The 14930-nt window shown below is 40.4% G+C and overlaps 1 protein-coding gene across 19 annotated transcripts in view; it reads left to right on the top strand.

Moving 5' to 3' along the window:
* PTPRF (protein tyrosine phosphatase receptor type F) overlaps window positions 1-14930 on the top strand; it is a 374760-nt gene that overhangs the window by 183006 nt on the left and 176824 nt on the right. For all 19 annotated transcript variants that reach the window (XM_026790433.2, XM_014276090.3, XM_014276085.3 and 16 more), the window contains exon 5: window positions 615-756. In XM_026790433.2, the coding sequence (XP_026646234.2) occupies window positions 615-756 (142 nt within the window). The remainder of the gene's footprint in view (window positions 1-614; window positions 757-14930) is intronic.

Here is a 14930-nt window from a genome sequence, read left to right as displayed (position 1 = left end):
ATTTTGCAGCTTAGCAGGATGGATGGAAAGACAATGATTTATTAAAGACTTAATTTATTTATGCTGAAGAAGGCAGTGTAATTACATCATTGTTGATTATGCCAGAGTTGCAAAGTACCCAGTGCTGAGGAGCATTAAAACCCCTCTCTGCTGGAGTTAGCATGCACTGAAGGTGCTCAAGGTTTTATTCAAGTTTTGTTACTGTTTCCCTGCAATCCCACAGAGTATATCATTCTCCTCTTCCACCAAGGTGAAAGTTGGCACTAAATTGTTACCAGTGATTAGTAAAATCATTAGTGCAAATATGGCTCAGATGTTTTAAATCATCAGATTCACATCTTTATTACCAGGTTGATAATTTGTCAACCTTAATTGATCCATAAAGAACCTCATTGGATCTTCATTTGTTCTGGCCTCCTCAGAGGACAAATACGTTCTTGACACTGAATTTTTGTGCTACTGCATTTGGAACACTTAACTCTCTGCATGGTATTTTAGGGCTTACAGGACTTGTTTTGTTCTGGTTTTTGTTCTCCAACCCCTAGATTGTTTTGACTTTCAGTGTTTGCTGCAGAAGACAGCAGTAATGAAGTGCTTTCTTTTCCTTTCCAAAGGTGATCGAGTTTGATGATGGCTCGGGGTCGGTTCTGCGGATCCAGCCCCTGCGTGTCCATCGGGATGAGGCCATCTATGAGTGCACAGCCACCAACAGCGTGGGGGAGATAAACACCAGTGCCAAGTTAACAGTGTTAGAAGGTAAGGGGGAACTTCTTGCATTCCTTAAGTGGCAGGAGACAGCTTTGGCAGCTACATGTTGATGTGCTGCATTTAAATGGCGTGGTGATATTCCAGCTTGATTGGGTAAAGCTGTGTTCTTCCTGCAGCAGTTGATATAATTTCTCCTATAATAGAACATCATATTTTTGAGGCAGTCATGGAAGGATTGCAGATTCTGAGCTGTCTTTGTGGTGTTTTTGTTGTCTGATTGAGAGGTGTCATTTCTGACTTGGAAGGCTATCTACAGAGACATTTGTATACTTTTCTCATCTATTTGCTTTCATATAATACCCATCTTCAGGGTATCTAAGTATTGTATCTGACAATCAGAAACTTAATCTATGCTGCTGTACCTTCTGGATTAAATCAGCACATAGATTTTCAGGTTACTCTTCAGGTTTTTAATGTGATGTGAAATTTAGTTGTGTTTATTCTTCACTGTACTCACAACTTTTAATTCTATCTCTCCTGTTAAGGAATAGATTTTCCTCCTTGTCTGCTATATGAGCAGGTTTTATTTTGCTTGCTGTGTTGTTTCTGCTAAATGTTGGTGGGAAAACAGTTTATTAGATATAAACAGGCTTGTGAACACTTGATTTTTAAAAATATTAAATTGTCAGAATTATTTTCTGCTTTTAAGGAAAGATGAGATTTTTCCAGCACATAAATATGTTCTATCATTTGTTTATATATAGGAATTTGTAAATGGACTGAGATGTTAGAAATCTGGGGCATTTGGCTGAATGGATTTTTACCCCTTGCATTTTTACCCCTTACAAGCAGGAAAAGGCTTAGGCAAATTGCTTGTGGTTTATAGATGGATGTAGAAACTTGTAAGTAATGAAAAAACCAGACTGGAAAGTGTTTATTGTTGTAGGATTTTGAATCAGAAGAGAGTGGTTATCCCAGTGGTGAGTGTGCCAGCCACACATGACAAGTTGCCTATTGTTCCTTGTTCTCCCATCCCCATTTATAGCATAGAAGTAATCATATTTTCCTTTCTGCTCTGTGACAAAGAATACATTAAACAACTGTAATGTGCTCAGGCACCGTGGTGATGGGAATCATAGAAATCATTCAATACCTGATGTGATTGTGTATCTTGTTTCTGGAGGTGGGGCATCTTTAAGATCAGCTTGCTCTCCAGTAATAGTATTATTAAGAATAGGGTAACAAGTGCTATAGACTTGAAAATTATTGGGGGACAAAAATCACGTTCTTTTTGTTACTTCTGCCTATGCAGCAGTGTATGTGAGTGCATAAAGCTCAGTGGAGCTCTTTCAGCAGTTCATGTGCAGATCTGCATTTAAATGCTTCCTGCAACTGGATTTTTGTGATACTGGATGCTTGAATACCATTCTTCCTTCCACATTCCTGTTTCCTTTGATTGTAGTTGCCTTTATGTATCTTGGATATGTATGCACATGTACACACACGCTAATAATTTATTTGCTCTGTGTTAAGTGTTCAAAGGCCCACAGAGACATGCCTTGCATCAAGGAGCACAACAGTATTTCTTAGCTCCATGGTGCTCCTGCTGATTTCCTGATGAGGTAAAGCTTGCAGACCACCACATAAATAGGGAATGTTAGGAAACACCACAGACAGGAAAAGACATGCAGGCACACAGTTTAACAGCTGCAGAAGCAAAAGTCAGTAGCAGTCAAGCACTGAGCCTGCTTTTCTGTTTGGAAAATTTGTTTAATTGGGAGTAATGATAGTTGAACATGATCCCATCAGGTCAAAAACGATCTGCAGGCTGGGGGGCTGTGTTTTCCACTCAGACTGAAGAGTATCGACCCCTTGCTTGGCACTCTTGTAATGGGCAAAATTAAGAAACATTTGCTGCCTAACCATTTGTATGTACTCGTGCATAGAGAGTTGTGAGCTTGACTGCGAGGATGAAGAGCTACATGTGCCTTTTATGGTGGCTTAACTAACAAAGAAGATGGGGTCTGTTATGATGTATTTGTATTTAAGAAAATATGTTTTACATTTCCCTTTTCCGAGACTTTCCTACAGACAGCTCTGTAATTTTCCAGTCACGCTATCTTATTTTTCTGCATTGTCTGATAGAGATTATAATGTTTCTGCATCTTGTGAATATGATTTTTTTTTAAGTTATTATTGATATTCCTTTGCTTACACTTTGGTGAGGTAGATGTTGCCCTGATTGTGATTGTTTACTCTCAGTGGCTTCAAAAAATAGTGTTAAGTTCCAAAATTCTCTGTTATGCCATCACTTTTCTAACATTAATTTTGTAGAGGTATTTGAAAATTACACATTTCATGTGGAGCCCTTGGCACTCTCAAGAGTGTCAACTAGGACTGGATTTTTCCCTCTGCTTTTGGGGTTAAAATAATTTCCGTAATTGGTCTCAGATGGCAGTTTGAATGATACAGATATTCTGCACTTCCTTTCAAGAATTTGACTAATGCAGTGGTCCCTGGTGCATGACAAAGCTCATCATAGGCGTCCTCATGGTTACATGCTGCTAAATACACAGCATGTATTGATTTTTACATTAAAAATCCTTTATAATAATAAGTTTTAATGCTCCTTCCCACAATTTGCCTTTAGAACATAGGCCTTAACATTAAATCCAGAAGTCACAATTAGGGTTTAGTAGGCTCCTTACTAGATGTCTTTGTAGCTAACTAAGCTGGAGCTTTATTTTATTTAGATTTCTGCGATGTTCTACAGATCAGAAGCAGGTTATCCTTTCTAATTGCCAACTTACTTCATTCTGAGTATTAAGAGAGAAGCATGAGTCCAGTCTCCCTGGGGAATCAGGAATTCTCACATAAGTGAATCTCTTTTAACAATTTGGTTCCCTACTGCCCTTTTATTCTTTGCTTCCATGTCTCTCATTTTTCCCTTCTAACTCCAGATCCTGTTGTGACCGAGCTACATATACTTTGTGTAACTGGAAATTATTTCTCCTGTTGATAGTAGAAGAAATAGACATGCGTAGACCTTCTCTTCTCATTTCTCCTGGGTAGCTGATAAGCTGAATTATGTATGAGTCATATTGAACATTTCTATCTTTTTTCCAATTATGACCTGAAGCAGCACAGAAGTATGTTTCTGCTTGGCAGAGGAGGAAAGCAGTGCAGGGAGGGGGAAGGCTAGAATCAATAAGCTGACACACATTCTCAAGAAAAGCCTCAGGGACAGTTAGTGGCACTAACAAATTAATAAATATATTATTCAGTGGTAATGTTGAGAATTACAGAACATTTTAAATAGGGAGGTTATATGAAATATAAGTAGGAAGGATGCCAGCATGCAAGAACGCAGCAACAAGCTGATGGCAGGAGTGCAGAAGTCCATGATGTCCTTCCATGAGACTGCTTGTATGCTCTGCATTGCAGCTGTGTTGGGAAAGGTGATGGTACCAGTGTTTGTCTCTGGGTGCCTATTCACCAAAGGATGCCTTCAGTCTGTTTTCCAGCAGTTTCCACCCAATGGGAAGATAAGGAAAAGCAGTGGAAAAAAAGGTCTTCAAGGGGCAGGGAGAAGTATATTGATTGTTTGGGAGAAAAAGGCAGCTCAAATACAAAGTATGTTATCAGTCCCTTCTCCCAGGGCTTTCCAAATGGGACATTCAGTTTTGATTTCCAGAACTGGAAAACCAGTTAATTGCAACTGGTCCTTTAATGCTTTACAAGCAGTCTTTTTTTCACTCCCTTGTAATCCAGAGCATACAGTCATATGCAAGACACTAAATATATTCAGTTTCATTCCCCTTTGTTTTTAAGTAGGTTAAATGAAAATACCATCTCCAATTTCCATTCTAGATCTATGCAAATCCCCTATGCCTCTATCCCAGACTCCTAATCATGTGGCATGTAGTTATTTGCCTGGAGAGTGCTGCTGGGCTCCACAGGAGAGCAGCTCCTGGTAAAGAGGACAGACAGAAGAACCAAGGAAGTTCTTGCACAGTGGGTTTCAGTTTCAAGGTAACCTGGAAAGTTAAGTTTTGCTGGCTGTCTTTGTGCTGACAGAATTCAAGGAAGTTTAGGAGCATTTCACTGCAGCCCTGGTGTTTTACTGTGAACAGAAACATCCTCATGGTATCAGCATTGTGCTCAGCACAAATCCAAAACACAGCCCAGTACAAGCTACTATAAAGAAAATTTAGTCTTTCCCAGCCAAAACTAGCACACCTAGAAAGTTTCTGAGTGCAGCAGTTGTCCTGGGGTGGCAAGCACTTCTAGCATAACATAATTTGCTGTTTACTGAACCATGTCATGAGCTTAATTTCTTTCACCATCTGCCAGCTGCATTCCAGTTCCTGGGGTTACCCTGTTTGAAATGCTGTAAATGGTAAACATTTGACTGTTACAAATGATTTCTGCAGAGAGCTAGATCTCAGAAGGCCTGAACCAATATGCCCTTTTTGTAAACATCCATCTAAAAGTGATTTTTGTCATTGGAATAGTAAACAGAAGTTAGCTATGTCTAATCCTTGTTTGTGTTTGGTTAGTTACAAAAGGATCAGTTGGATCACTGTACTTTGGCTTCACTGCTTTTGCATCTTTTTGCCAGGAAGAATTTCTTGCAATTTGTTGTAAAATTGAAACAATTACAGAGTGGAAATTGAATCTGTTTGCATGACTGTGTAAATGAATTAAAGCTCCCTGTGCTCTGCTGCTCCTGGGATTGGTACTATTCTCTTCATGTTTCTGGTCAAGAGAGGACAGGTCTTTCTTCTACATGTGTAATGTTAATTAACTGTTCCAACATGCTTTGGTCTCTGCCTGGGAGGAAAGACTGCAGTGATCCTCCTGCAGAAGTCCTCCTTCTTGGCTCTCTGCACAGGCAATCCCAATAGCACTTCCTGCAGGAGACAGGCAGTTCGTGGACCTCTGCAATTATGGCTTTGCCAAGAGCTCTAGCACAGTGAGGCTCCACATATTTCCCTGCTTAGGGAAGTGTCCCAACACGCAGTGATGCACAGGGAAATGAGGAAGCCTGAGTCTGCTTTCCATTGGGTCCTGGCATGTCCCGTGCTTGTTGAAAAGAGAAACAGTGAGCCAACTACTCGTGGTGGCCTCACTGCAAAGTTCAGGTTGTCACCCAAAAGAATCTAAATCTGAGCTCATGTGGACTTGTGCTATTGAGGCCTAAATAGTGTTCACAAGGAAAGTGCATTGTGCTGCTTGAAGGCAGGTTGCCCAGTATTGGTTGGGTCAATTCAGGAGCCCTGTAATCATGCTAACAACTCGAGTTATTTCCCTGGCACTGACCAGTGGCTAAAAGGATCCTCCAAGGGGAAAGAGGTGGTCTCTTAGTTCTACTGTGTACAAAAGATTGAGGAAAATTTGTGATCAGTTTCAGTTAGACCAAGAAAATTTACAGAGGCTGTTTTACTTGTATCACCATTATGTGCCATGCTGCCAAAACCTAGACTGCCATGGTATCTGAGAAAGTGTTTCAGCTACTTAAGTTTTGGTATCTGTAGAGCACCTGTAATTTTAATCCAGGTGTGCAACTCCTGGTTCTGTGCATATTATATTTATTTGCTGTTAAGATTGGATTCAGTAACATTAGTCCCACTAAGCTATAAAAATAGTTTATTTTTATAATATTTAACAAGAAAGACTTTCTTGGCTGCTAGTGAAAGACAAAGAAGTAATTTTCTCAGATGAAGAAAAGTTTTAACTGTTGTTGGTCTCTCCTTCAAACAGGAGAGTCAGCAGATCTTTAGAACGTATCAGACCCAAATGCCATAATTTCCATTTCTTATCTCTGTTTAAATGATTAACTAATGGCACATAACCATGTAATGTATCCGTGATAGCAAGTTCCCTCAGAAGACTGCCATGCTCTAAGGTTAACATCCAGGTTCATTCCACAAGTTTATGAAGCAAGAAATACAACCTTTGAAAAGTTTTATATGAAATATCACATTGTTAATGCCAAGCTGAACCCTTTGGAGCTGTGCACTCCCATAAAACGTTGTGTCTGAATAGGTACTGACCTCTTAATCTTGAGAAGGTTTTTCTTTTGCAGCAAATGGCTGTTTCTGCATATTACCTCTCAAATGAGGTCCTGTGAGATGACATCTGTAACTGGATGGGATGTTATCACATTCTTAGCAGGAAGTTTCAGTGGTATTGCAATGCCCAAAAGCAGCACCTGTGATTTTCCAGATAAAAACAAGTGAACTTTAAGTGTCAAACAAATAAGAATAGGAGTATATTCTGCAAAAGCTGTAACACAGGGTTTATATTGCCAAGTAGCTTGAAGTTGTAATTGTGTGGTTATATCCTGTAAAACACTTCTGAGAGCTTCTTGTTTCACATAATAGATTTATTCTAAGTTTATTTAACAGTTTGTGAGTTCTGACTTTGGTACTGGAAATGATGTTCAGCTAAGAAATTTTGTTGCCAGTAGTAGTTGTCTCCATTTTATTTGCTCCATTTCTGAAGTCCCTCATGAACACATGCAGAAATGTCCATGTTTATTCAGAGCCTTGTGGCAACCCACTGGTGTCTTCTGTCTATTATGAAAATGAATAATTGAGTCTTGGGCATTATTTTCTCTTTTTTCTTGGGCTCAGGGTGTTGAGACAAGTTGCTTCTCACACTGTGTTACCTTAGAGCTTCCTGGGAGATTGTCATGAAAAGTGTGTCAGGCTGTTCTAGTGCTGCTCTGCTGTCAAAACCTTCAACCTATTCCAATAGGTAAATGAGGCACAAGCAGATTAGTTGAGCTCTCTGGCAGGGATGTGCTCATGCAGGCAGGTTTCTGTCGTGCTGGAGAGGTGTCCCTGTGGGTTGCCATCTCCCAGCTGAGGCCAGGGATGGCCAGATGACTGCTTCTGCCTCTCTGTTCCAGTTTGAAATCAGACAGGTTAGATTAAATTGTCTGTGGTTTAAGCTAATCTGTTTTGACTCTCTGTTGGAACAGATCATGGGTCCCAGCTGGGAGGCAGCAGCCACCAGTGCTGCATTTCATATCCCTGCAGAAGGGCTGGCATTCCCATGTGCCCTGACCCCCCATGGCCAAACCAGGTCTGGAAAGCTTTGACAGCACTGGGATCTTGGTGGTGTCAGTAGGCAGTAAAACCAGGGGGAAACAGGGCACAGGCCTAGGCTAAAAAGAGAGGTGGTCTGAAAATGGCCGGAGAATGGAGCAGCAAAGTGAGAGCTGCGAAGGAGGAGGTGGGTGTTCTGTAAAGTTCTTGTGCTAGGTATTATGGAGGCAAAAAAGGCAAAAATAACATGAGCATAATTAAAATATTGTAAATCCCAAAGCAGATTATTTTGTTGGGAAAATGAGTGTTTAGGTCCTAGTTAACCAGAAAGGAGCAACTAAGCCTCCCCTTGCTGTAAAATCCTGTATGAGTTTCATGGAGGACAGTCTTCTTTTTTGATTTTCTTGGCCTCAATGCTTTCTCCTATTCTGCACCAGTTCCTGTTTGATTTCAGGAACTTTTCTGAACATGCTCTACCAGGAATGTGCACAGAAGGAGTCTTGCAAAGGCCTTTTCAAAAGCACTGATGAATTGCTGAATTTTGGAGATAGATGTTTGAATGGACTCTAGGATCATAGCTGCTTTTTTGATTCAGTTGGTCACTGGCTAGCATAACTTCTCTGCATTTATCTGATCCCTCTCCCTTTCCCTCTCCTCTCCTTCCCATGTTTCCGAGCAATATGTGCCAGCCTTACAGCAAAAATTCTAATTATTTCTTATCTTTCATACTACTGCTGTCACTTAAGGTGATTTGGCTCTTCTAACTTGATTTTTTTGACTGTCATCTTTATTTACAGCATCTCCACAGCACTGTCAATTCAAGCCCCACCTTTTGTGCAAAGGCTGCTAATGAATCTCATCATTTCAAAACTGATGTTTGAGGAACTTGTTGATAGGGACCATTATTGCACGACTAATAAAAAATAGCTAACAAGAGAGTGGAGTTGATTAGGTGAAAGTGAGCCCTGATTTGGCTCTCCAAATGTTTATTTGGTAATAACTAGTCTGAGGATGGACCTGGTGACTCTCAGATGATAAAATTATTTTGGAGGACTGGCAGCCAGAAGAAAATAGTTTTATTAATGAACTGTGTGTGCAGTGTTCTAGAAGTCTTTCAGAGAAGGAGAAAAAAGAGACATGAAACCCCATAATTATTAATTAATCATTTACTCATTGTAAAAGGCATTTAATGGAAATTTATTAAATTCATTTAGAGCAGGCAAATGCGAACTTAATTCCTTTAGATAATCTGTGTAACTGTAAACCTTGTAAGAATAACCCACACACATTTCTTGTCAGATTCAGCTTCTACTGGTGAACATTGGAAATTAAAATAAGAGGTCTTTATCATCAGATGTTTCAAAAGACCTTTCTTACGGCTGGATCTCTTTCAAGATGCCTTGTTCTGAGAGCATCTGTGGCAACCTGTTATTGACAGATGTGCTCTCCATAGCTGGTGTCTCAGTCCTGCTGCTGTCTCCTGCTGACTAATAAAGTTTGTTGCTGGTGTGTATTTCTAGAGTCTTTGAAGCCTGTTAGGTTGTGGAATAGCCTTCTGTAAGAAGTAGCAACTCATCGCTTAACTACTGGAAATTAATCGGAAATGCTGCTTGATAATGCCACGTGGATTATCTGCTCTGCTTCCAAGGAAAAAATGGAAGGGCTAGAGCAAGGTGTCTGGAAAGCCTTTCTGAGGCATTAAATATTTTTGCACAATTATCTTTCATATCTGCTCATAACCAAGAGACTGCCCACAGCTTAGTGACCCATTGTCATTTACTGGCATGCCATGGCTTACACAGTCACTTTGGAGGGTGATCTTCTGTACCTTCTTCTGCAAAAGTGGGAGAATATATCCCCTTGATAAAACTAGAGAGTAATTTCTTAAATGAAAAACAGAGATTGGAGAGTACAGAATGTGATAACTATGATGTGGGAAATGCAATGCTTATTGCTACAAAAGCAAAAACTGTGTATACAAGGAAGGTTCCATCCAACCATCTTAGTGTCAATGTCTTATCTTCTTCCTCTGACTAAAAAAATAAAGTCACAGCCCTAGTTAAGTAATTCTTGGAAAAATCAACATTTTAAAATGTAAGCCAGAAAAGTGTGAAAGTGGAATATAAGTGCATGCTAATAAATCTGTAGCAACAAGAGCTGTTCAGAAGAGAGCATGTTCATGAAGGGAGTACATGTGTTTCTTACTATACCTGTGGAAGAGAACATTCAACAAGTATTTTATCTTCCCCTCCTGTAGAAAAAGAAAAATCACATAACTGCTGCTGATGGGCTGCCTTTTGATCTTAGTCTGAGATGCAAAACAAAGCAGGTTTTGCACTGAAGACCTGTAATACTGATCATTCCAACAGCTGGTTTCTGTGTATGATGCTTATTCACAAGTCCCACAACTAGTTGTCCTTATGATCTCTCGTTGGTCTTGTGTTGTTTATATACAGCATGATGTCAGGAAGGCTCTATAATTGTGATGCTTATTAAAATGCAGTGCCCAGATAATGAGCAAAAGGAATAATTTGCCCTAGTTTTGGATGCAAGAAGTAATTATTGTGAACATTTGTTTTTAATTTTAACTTGAGCTGCTAGTGGCTAAAGTATGTTTGGTATCAAGCATGATAACCTAAAATACATTTTACATGCTGTCTTAGAATCCCAGTGTTGTAGTAGTAAAATACCACCTTCCCCATAGACTTTTCTAACAGCTGTTTATTCTTGTGGTTATTTCAGTTGGATAATAAAGTAAGTGACTCTTTCTGGCACTCCCACCTGCTCAGATTCTTTCTGCCCAGAGCTCTGGAATAGCTCTTTCAAATCCTTTATCCTAAGGAAACCAGCAGGTGTGAGGTATAATAAGATCTGTCTTTTCAAGATTATCTGGTGCCTTGATGAGGTAGGTTGGATGTTGCAATGGGAAAACACTGCAATGTATTCATGTGTCGTGCTAATCCTGTGCTCTGTTCCTTCAATCCTTTTATCACAAGGGTCCAGCTCGGATGAAACCTTTCCAGGTTCTTGGGTGTTAGAGTTGAGTGGAGAAGTCTAAATAGCAATCAGTGCTATAACTTCTTCCAGCTGTAGTATGTGAATGTTCACTGTTATGTTGCTGTTCCAAGGGGGAGCTGGGGAAAATTTCCTTGTGGTAAAAGTGCCTGTCAGCACAGGATGCAGAATGCTTTAAGTAAAACTGGCTGCACTAAGTGCTACAGGCAGTAGAACTGGTGTTATGATATTTTAACTTTGATACTACTGGAAAGGTGTTTGGAATATTAACCTGTCGGAGACCATAAAAACACAGTGCCTTGGTTTTTGGTACCAAAGCTCCAAAATGGTGTTTTGTTTACAAGCAAGGCAATACTGGAATTTATTTTTCTGTATCTCTTTGGTTTAGACATTTCCGCAATTGGTCCCAGTGAGGAGAAAGTCCTTGGAGAGAGCACAGAAATGATAAATATAGTGATGAAAAATGCATAAGCTGCACACGGGGTGGTACTAACAAAAGCTGCTGCAGGGGAAGGTAATGAATTGGGGAATGCACAGTCCAAGGTGACAAGGCATCCAGTATAAAGAAGGTCAGGAGCTGGAACAAAATCAGCCTTCTAAAGAGAGCCTGTATCTCCTTCACTTTGAGTCCTAGGAGGGAGAGTAGTGCATGGCATGCCAGCAGTGCTACAATTCATGGAAGTGCCTTCCAGATGGAGCTCCACTCTGAATGTGTGACAAACAAGCCAGGCTAAGCAGAGCTGCCTGTTCCCTGGAGCCTGTCTGGAAGGGAGACAAGAGTCCAGCTGAACCCCTGGCAGGTATTAATGCACTGAAAGCCTACATATGGTAGAGATTAAAATGGTTTTACCTGGAAGAGTGAGGAGGTCAGCAGGGAGAGCCTTTGCTTGCATGGGCCTTGCTTTGTAAGAAGATGGGGTGCTGTTATCTGTCTCCTGGTTAATTTGGACAGAGATTTTCTGTAAGAATATCACTGATGTGGACCCTATCAAGATTATGCATGTCATCAACAAACTCAGCATTGAAGCTGTTGAATGGATTGAGGCCAGGGGGAAGCTCAGTGTGTGTTCTTTGCAAATAAATTATTTGGTTGCTTGACTTGGATGTGCGTTTGTCCCTTCAAAAAGTAGCATTGCAGAGACTCTTAGCTGATGCTTTGCCTGCAGGAGTAATCTGGCCTTGTGGAAAAAACAGCAGTTGTTTTGCCTAGAGGTGGTAGGCTCAATCAGAGTCCTCCTGATTGGCATGTAGTGCACATCCCAGCATTGTAACTTCTGCTGCCATGTGTTCCTGGTCCTGAGGACGAAACTGCTGATCAGATGAGTAGTATCCAGACTTGAATTTAGCAAACATGAATGGAATCTTTATCCTTTGCGGTAGGACTTTCAAAAGGGAGGAAGAAATAAAAGGGTTCTGGAGGATTTGTGTTTTTACTAATTAGACACTAAAAATTATAGAAGTACTAAAAAAAATAATAAAATAAACCTTTAGCTCTTGCCCCAGGCATGAATTTACTAGCTTTAGTTTGTTGTGCAGTTTGGTTCATTGATCTTGTCACAATTGATGATTCATTAAGTTGTGACTACTGTAGAAATTACAATGCACAGATGTAGCTGAACTGCACATCTGTGTGTTCCCAGTGTGTTAATGATTTAAAAATGCACTTTCTCTCTGGCCATCCACTGTGCTTCAAGTGCCAACTGACATTTTGTGTTACTGAGCCATTTGTTGTGGTTGGCAGAGGGAAAGTCTTTTGGTTCTCCTTGTACTCTTTTTGTGGCTTCTCTCTGTATTTCAGATAGCTGGATTTGATTTTCCCAGCAACCCTGGCCTTGCAGAATGCGAGTTGATGTCTGTCCCTTTGCAGGCTGCCACTTTTTTTAGTGTCACTTCCTTTCTCCTGGTGTTTGCTTGCAGCATTTGGGGTTATTTCATGCACCGAATCATGGGGATTATGTCAAACTAAAAAGCAGGATTTTCTGGTTTACTTACTTCCCAGGATTCTGAATTTTAATTGTTGAAGTTTGTGTGAGGTGGTGTTGGCTTTTGAGAAGACCTCAAAAACTTTCAATGTATTGACTTACAAAATAAGACAAATAATGTCTGAATTGTAAACCTACTTCTAGCCTCTTCCCCTAATTCAAACCAATATTCAGACTGGCCCCTATTAGAGGCTTGCATTGGATAAAAGCAGAAATCTGGTGTTGTCTGTCTAATGGAATGTGGCTTTGCATTGATGAGGCAAGCTATACCCACTATTAAATCATAGTCAGGTTATGGCTGTGTTGTGTAGTTAATGCATTTTCTTGTGGTTGCATTCTGTCTCTAGCACCACTTTCCAGTGCAGCCAAGCCCATAAGGCTCCTCTTGCTTCAGGCCTTTAGGGAGTGCCCAGGGAGAGCAGACTGCATCTGTTCCAGCACGTACAGCCAGTGTACGTGGCTCTGTGGCCACTTCAGTTTATCACAGCCTCTGGGGTAAGAGGGTCCGTGTCTGCTATCTCTTACTCACATCCTCTTTGGTTCAGCCATGCAGGCATTTCTTAAAGGCAGATTAAAGGATGTCTTTAAGAAATTATATACTATACCCTCAAAAAAAAAAAAAAGCTAAGCAACTATAAGCCCAGCACTAACTGGTCAGTTTATTCCAATCATTTATATATAATTCCATTGCTGAAACTGTACAGTCTCAACTCTAATCCAAGCCATTTGTCTCTTCTGAGATTGTAAAACCTCTTCTCTGCCCTGTGTCTCTGAGATACCTTTTTCCACGTTGGCTTCTGTAAACCCTCTTCAACAGGCTGAACATTCGAGCTCATTAAGCTCCTGTTGTTTGACTTATTTTCTAGCACCTGGCTTCCTTTTTAGATCATCTTGAAATTCTCTGTGCTGTTTTTGTGCTTTTCTAGAAGTACATGCATTGCAGTTTGTACTGTATTTTGCTGCCATAAGAAACACCTGCAATGATTGAAACTGAAAGTCAGTCTATCCCACTCTTTTTTTCTCTCTCTTTTTCTTTCTTTCTTTCTTTTTTTTTTTTTTTTTTTGCCAGGAGTCAATTATGAGTGCCAGAGAAGTTGGCAAGGACCATGCTTGGAGTGATGTGTACTTCAGTCTTTTTTGAACTAAAGGCAGTGGGTTTAGTCAAACTAATGAAAGAAGAATCTAGTTATCCTTTAACTTCTTAACTCTAGCTATGCTTGAACTTTAACTTCTGGTGTGCATATAATATTGCATATAGCAAGATGTTTCCCAGCTTCACTGTGTGGTCTATAAAAAAGACAATGTTAATGTCTGATATAATTTATGACCTGCAGTCTTTGTACTAGAAGGAACAGTGGGTTGTTGTTATTATTATTAGAAGGGACTCTGGATTTAATTTCTGTCTTTGCATCCATGCTTGTGTCTTCATGCTGAAAAGTGTTGTTATATTTAGTTGTTATTTAACCTATGTTGTTTGCAGCAGCAAAATTATGTGTCCTCATGTGGTAGAAGCAGGGCTTGGCAGCACTGTGGAGTAGCTTTACCTTGTCTGGCACAGTATTGAATATTGTGAACCCTTTCAATTGCCATCTTCCAGGACTCCTTCCATCTTGCAGGTTGAGCATATGGTTTTGCTCATTCCTGTGGCAGCTGAGTACACATCTGCAAGACTCCAGGAACCCTTTTTGTCCAGGTGATTCAGTGTACGGGGTCAGACTAGACAAAAGATGATAGTTCAGGAGGGATTTTGTGATGAGCAGTATGAGGGAACTTGCCTCAGTGACTCAGGGTATTTTTCTCAAATTTCTTGTGTTCAGATGACTTTGTACTCTCTTTTATTCAGATGTAATAAGCTGGATGTTGCCTCATTAATCCTGCGCAGTTTGTAGCAGTAGCCTGTCTTTGTTATTTATAATGCAAGATGCTCCATGATTGGAGGCAGGATGTGCTTTGCATCTTGCCTCGGTAGCTGTGGAGAGGGTGTTTCCCTCTAAGGCAAGAGCTTAGCAGCTGTGGAAGGCTATCTCTGGGTTTTCCTTGCCCCATGCAGCAGAAGCATGCACATTCCCCATCTCCAGACTTAATTGAGGGCTTTTACTCAGCGGAGGCAAATTTCAAAAGCCATCAAGCACCAGGACAATTTCTCACTCCCTACCTCACTAAAATTCAG

This window comes from Zonotrichia albicollis, chromosome 8 (genome assembly GCF_047830755.1).
Source record: "Zonotrichia albicollis isolate bZonAlb1 chromosome 8, bZonAlb1.hap1, whole genome shotgun sequence".
Classification (NCBI taxonomy): Eukaryota; Metazoa; Chordata; class Aves; order Passeriformes; family Passerellidae; genus Zonotrichia; species Zonotrichia albicollis.
This window is presented reverse-complemented; position numbering and strand designations above follow the sequence as displayed.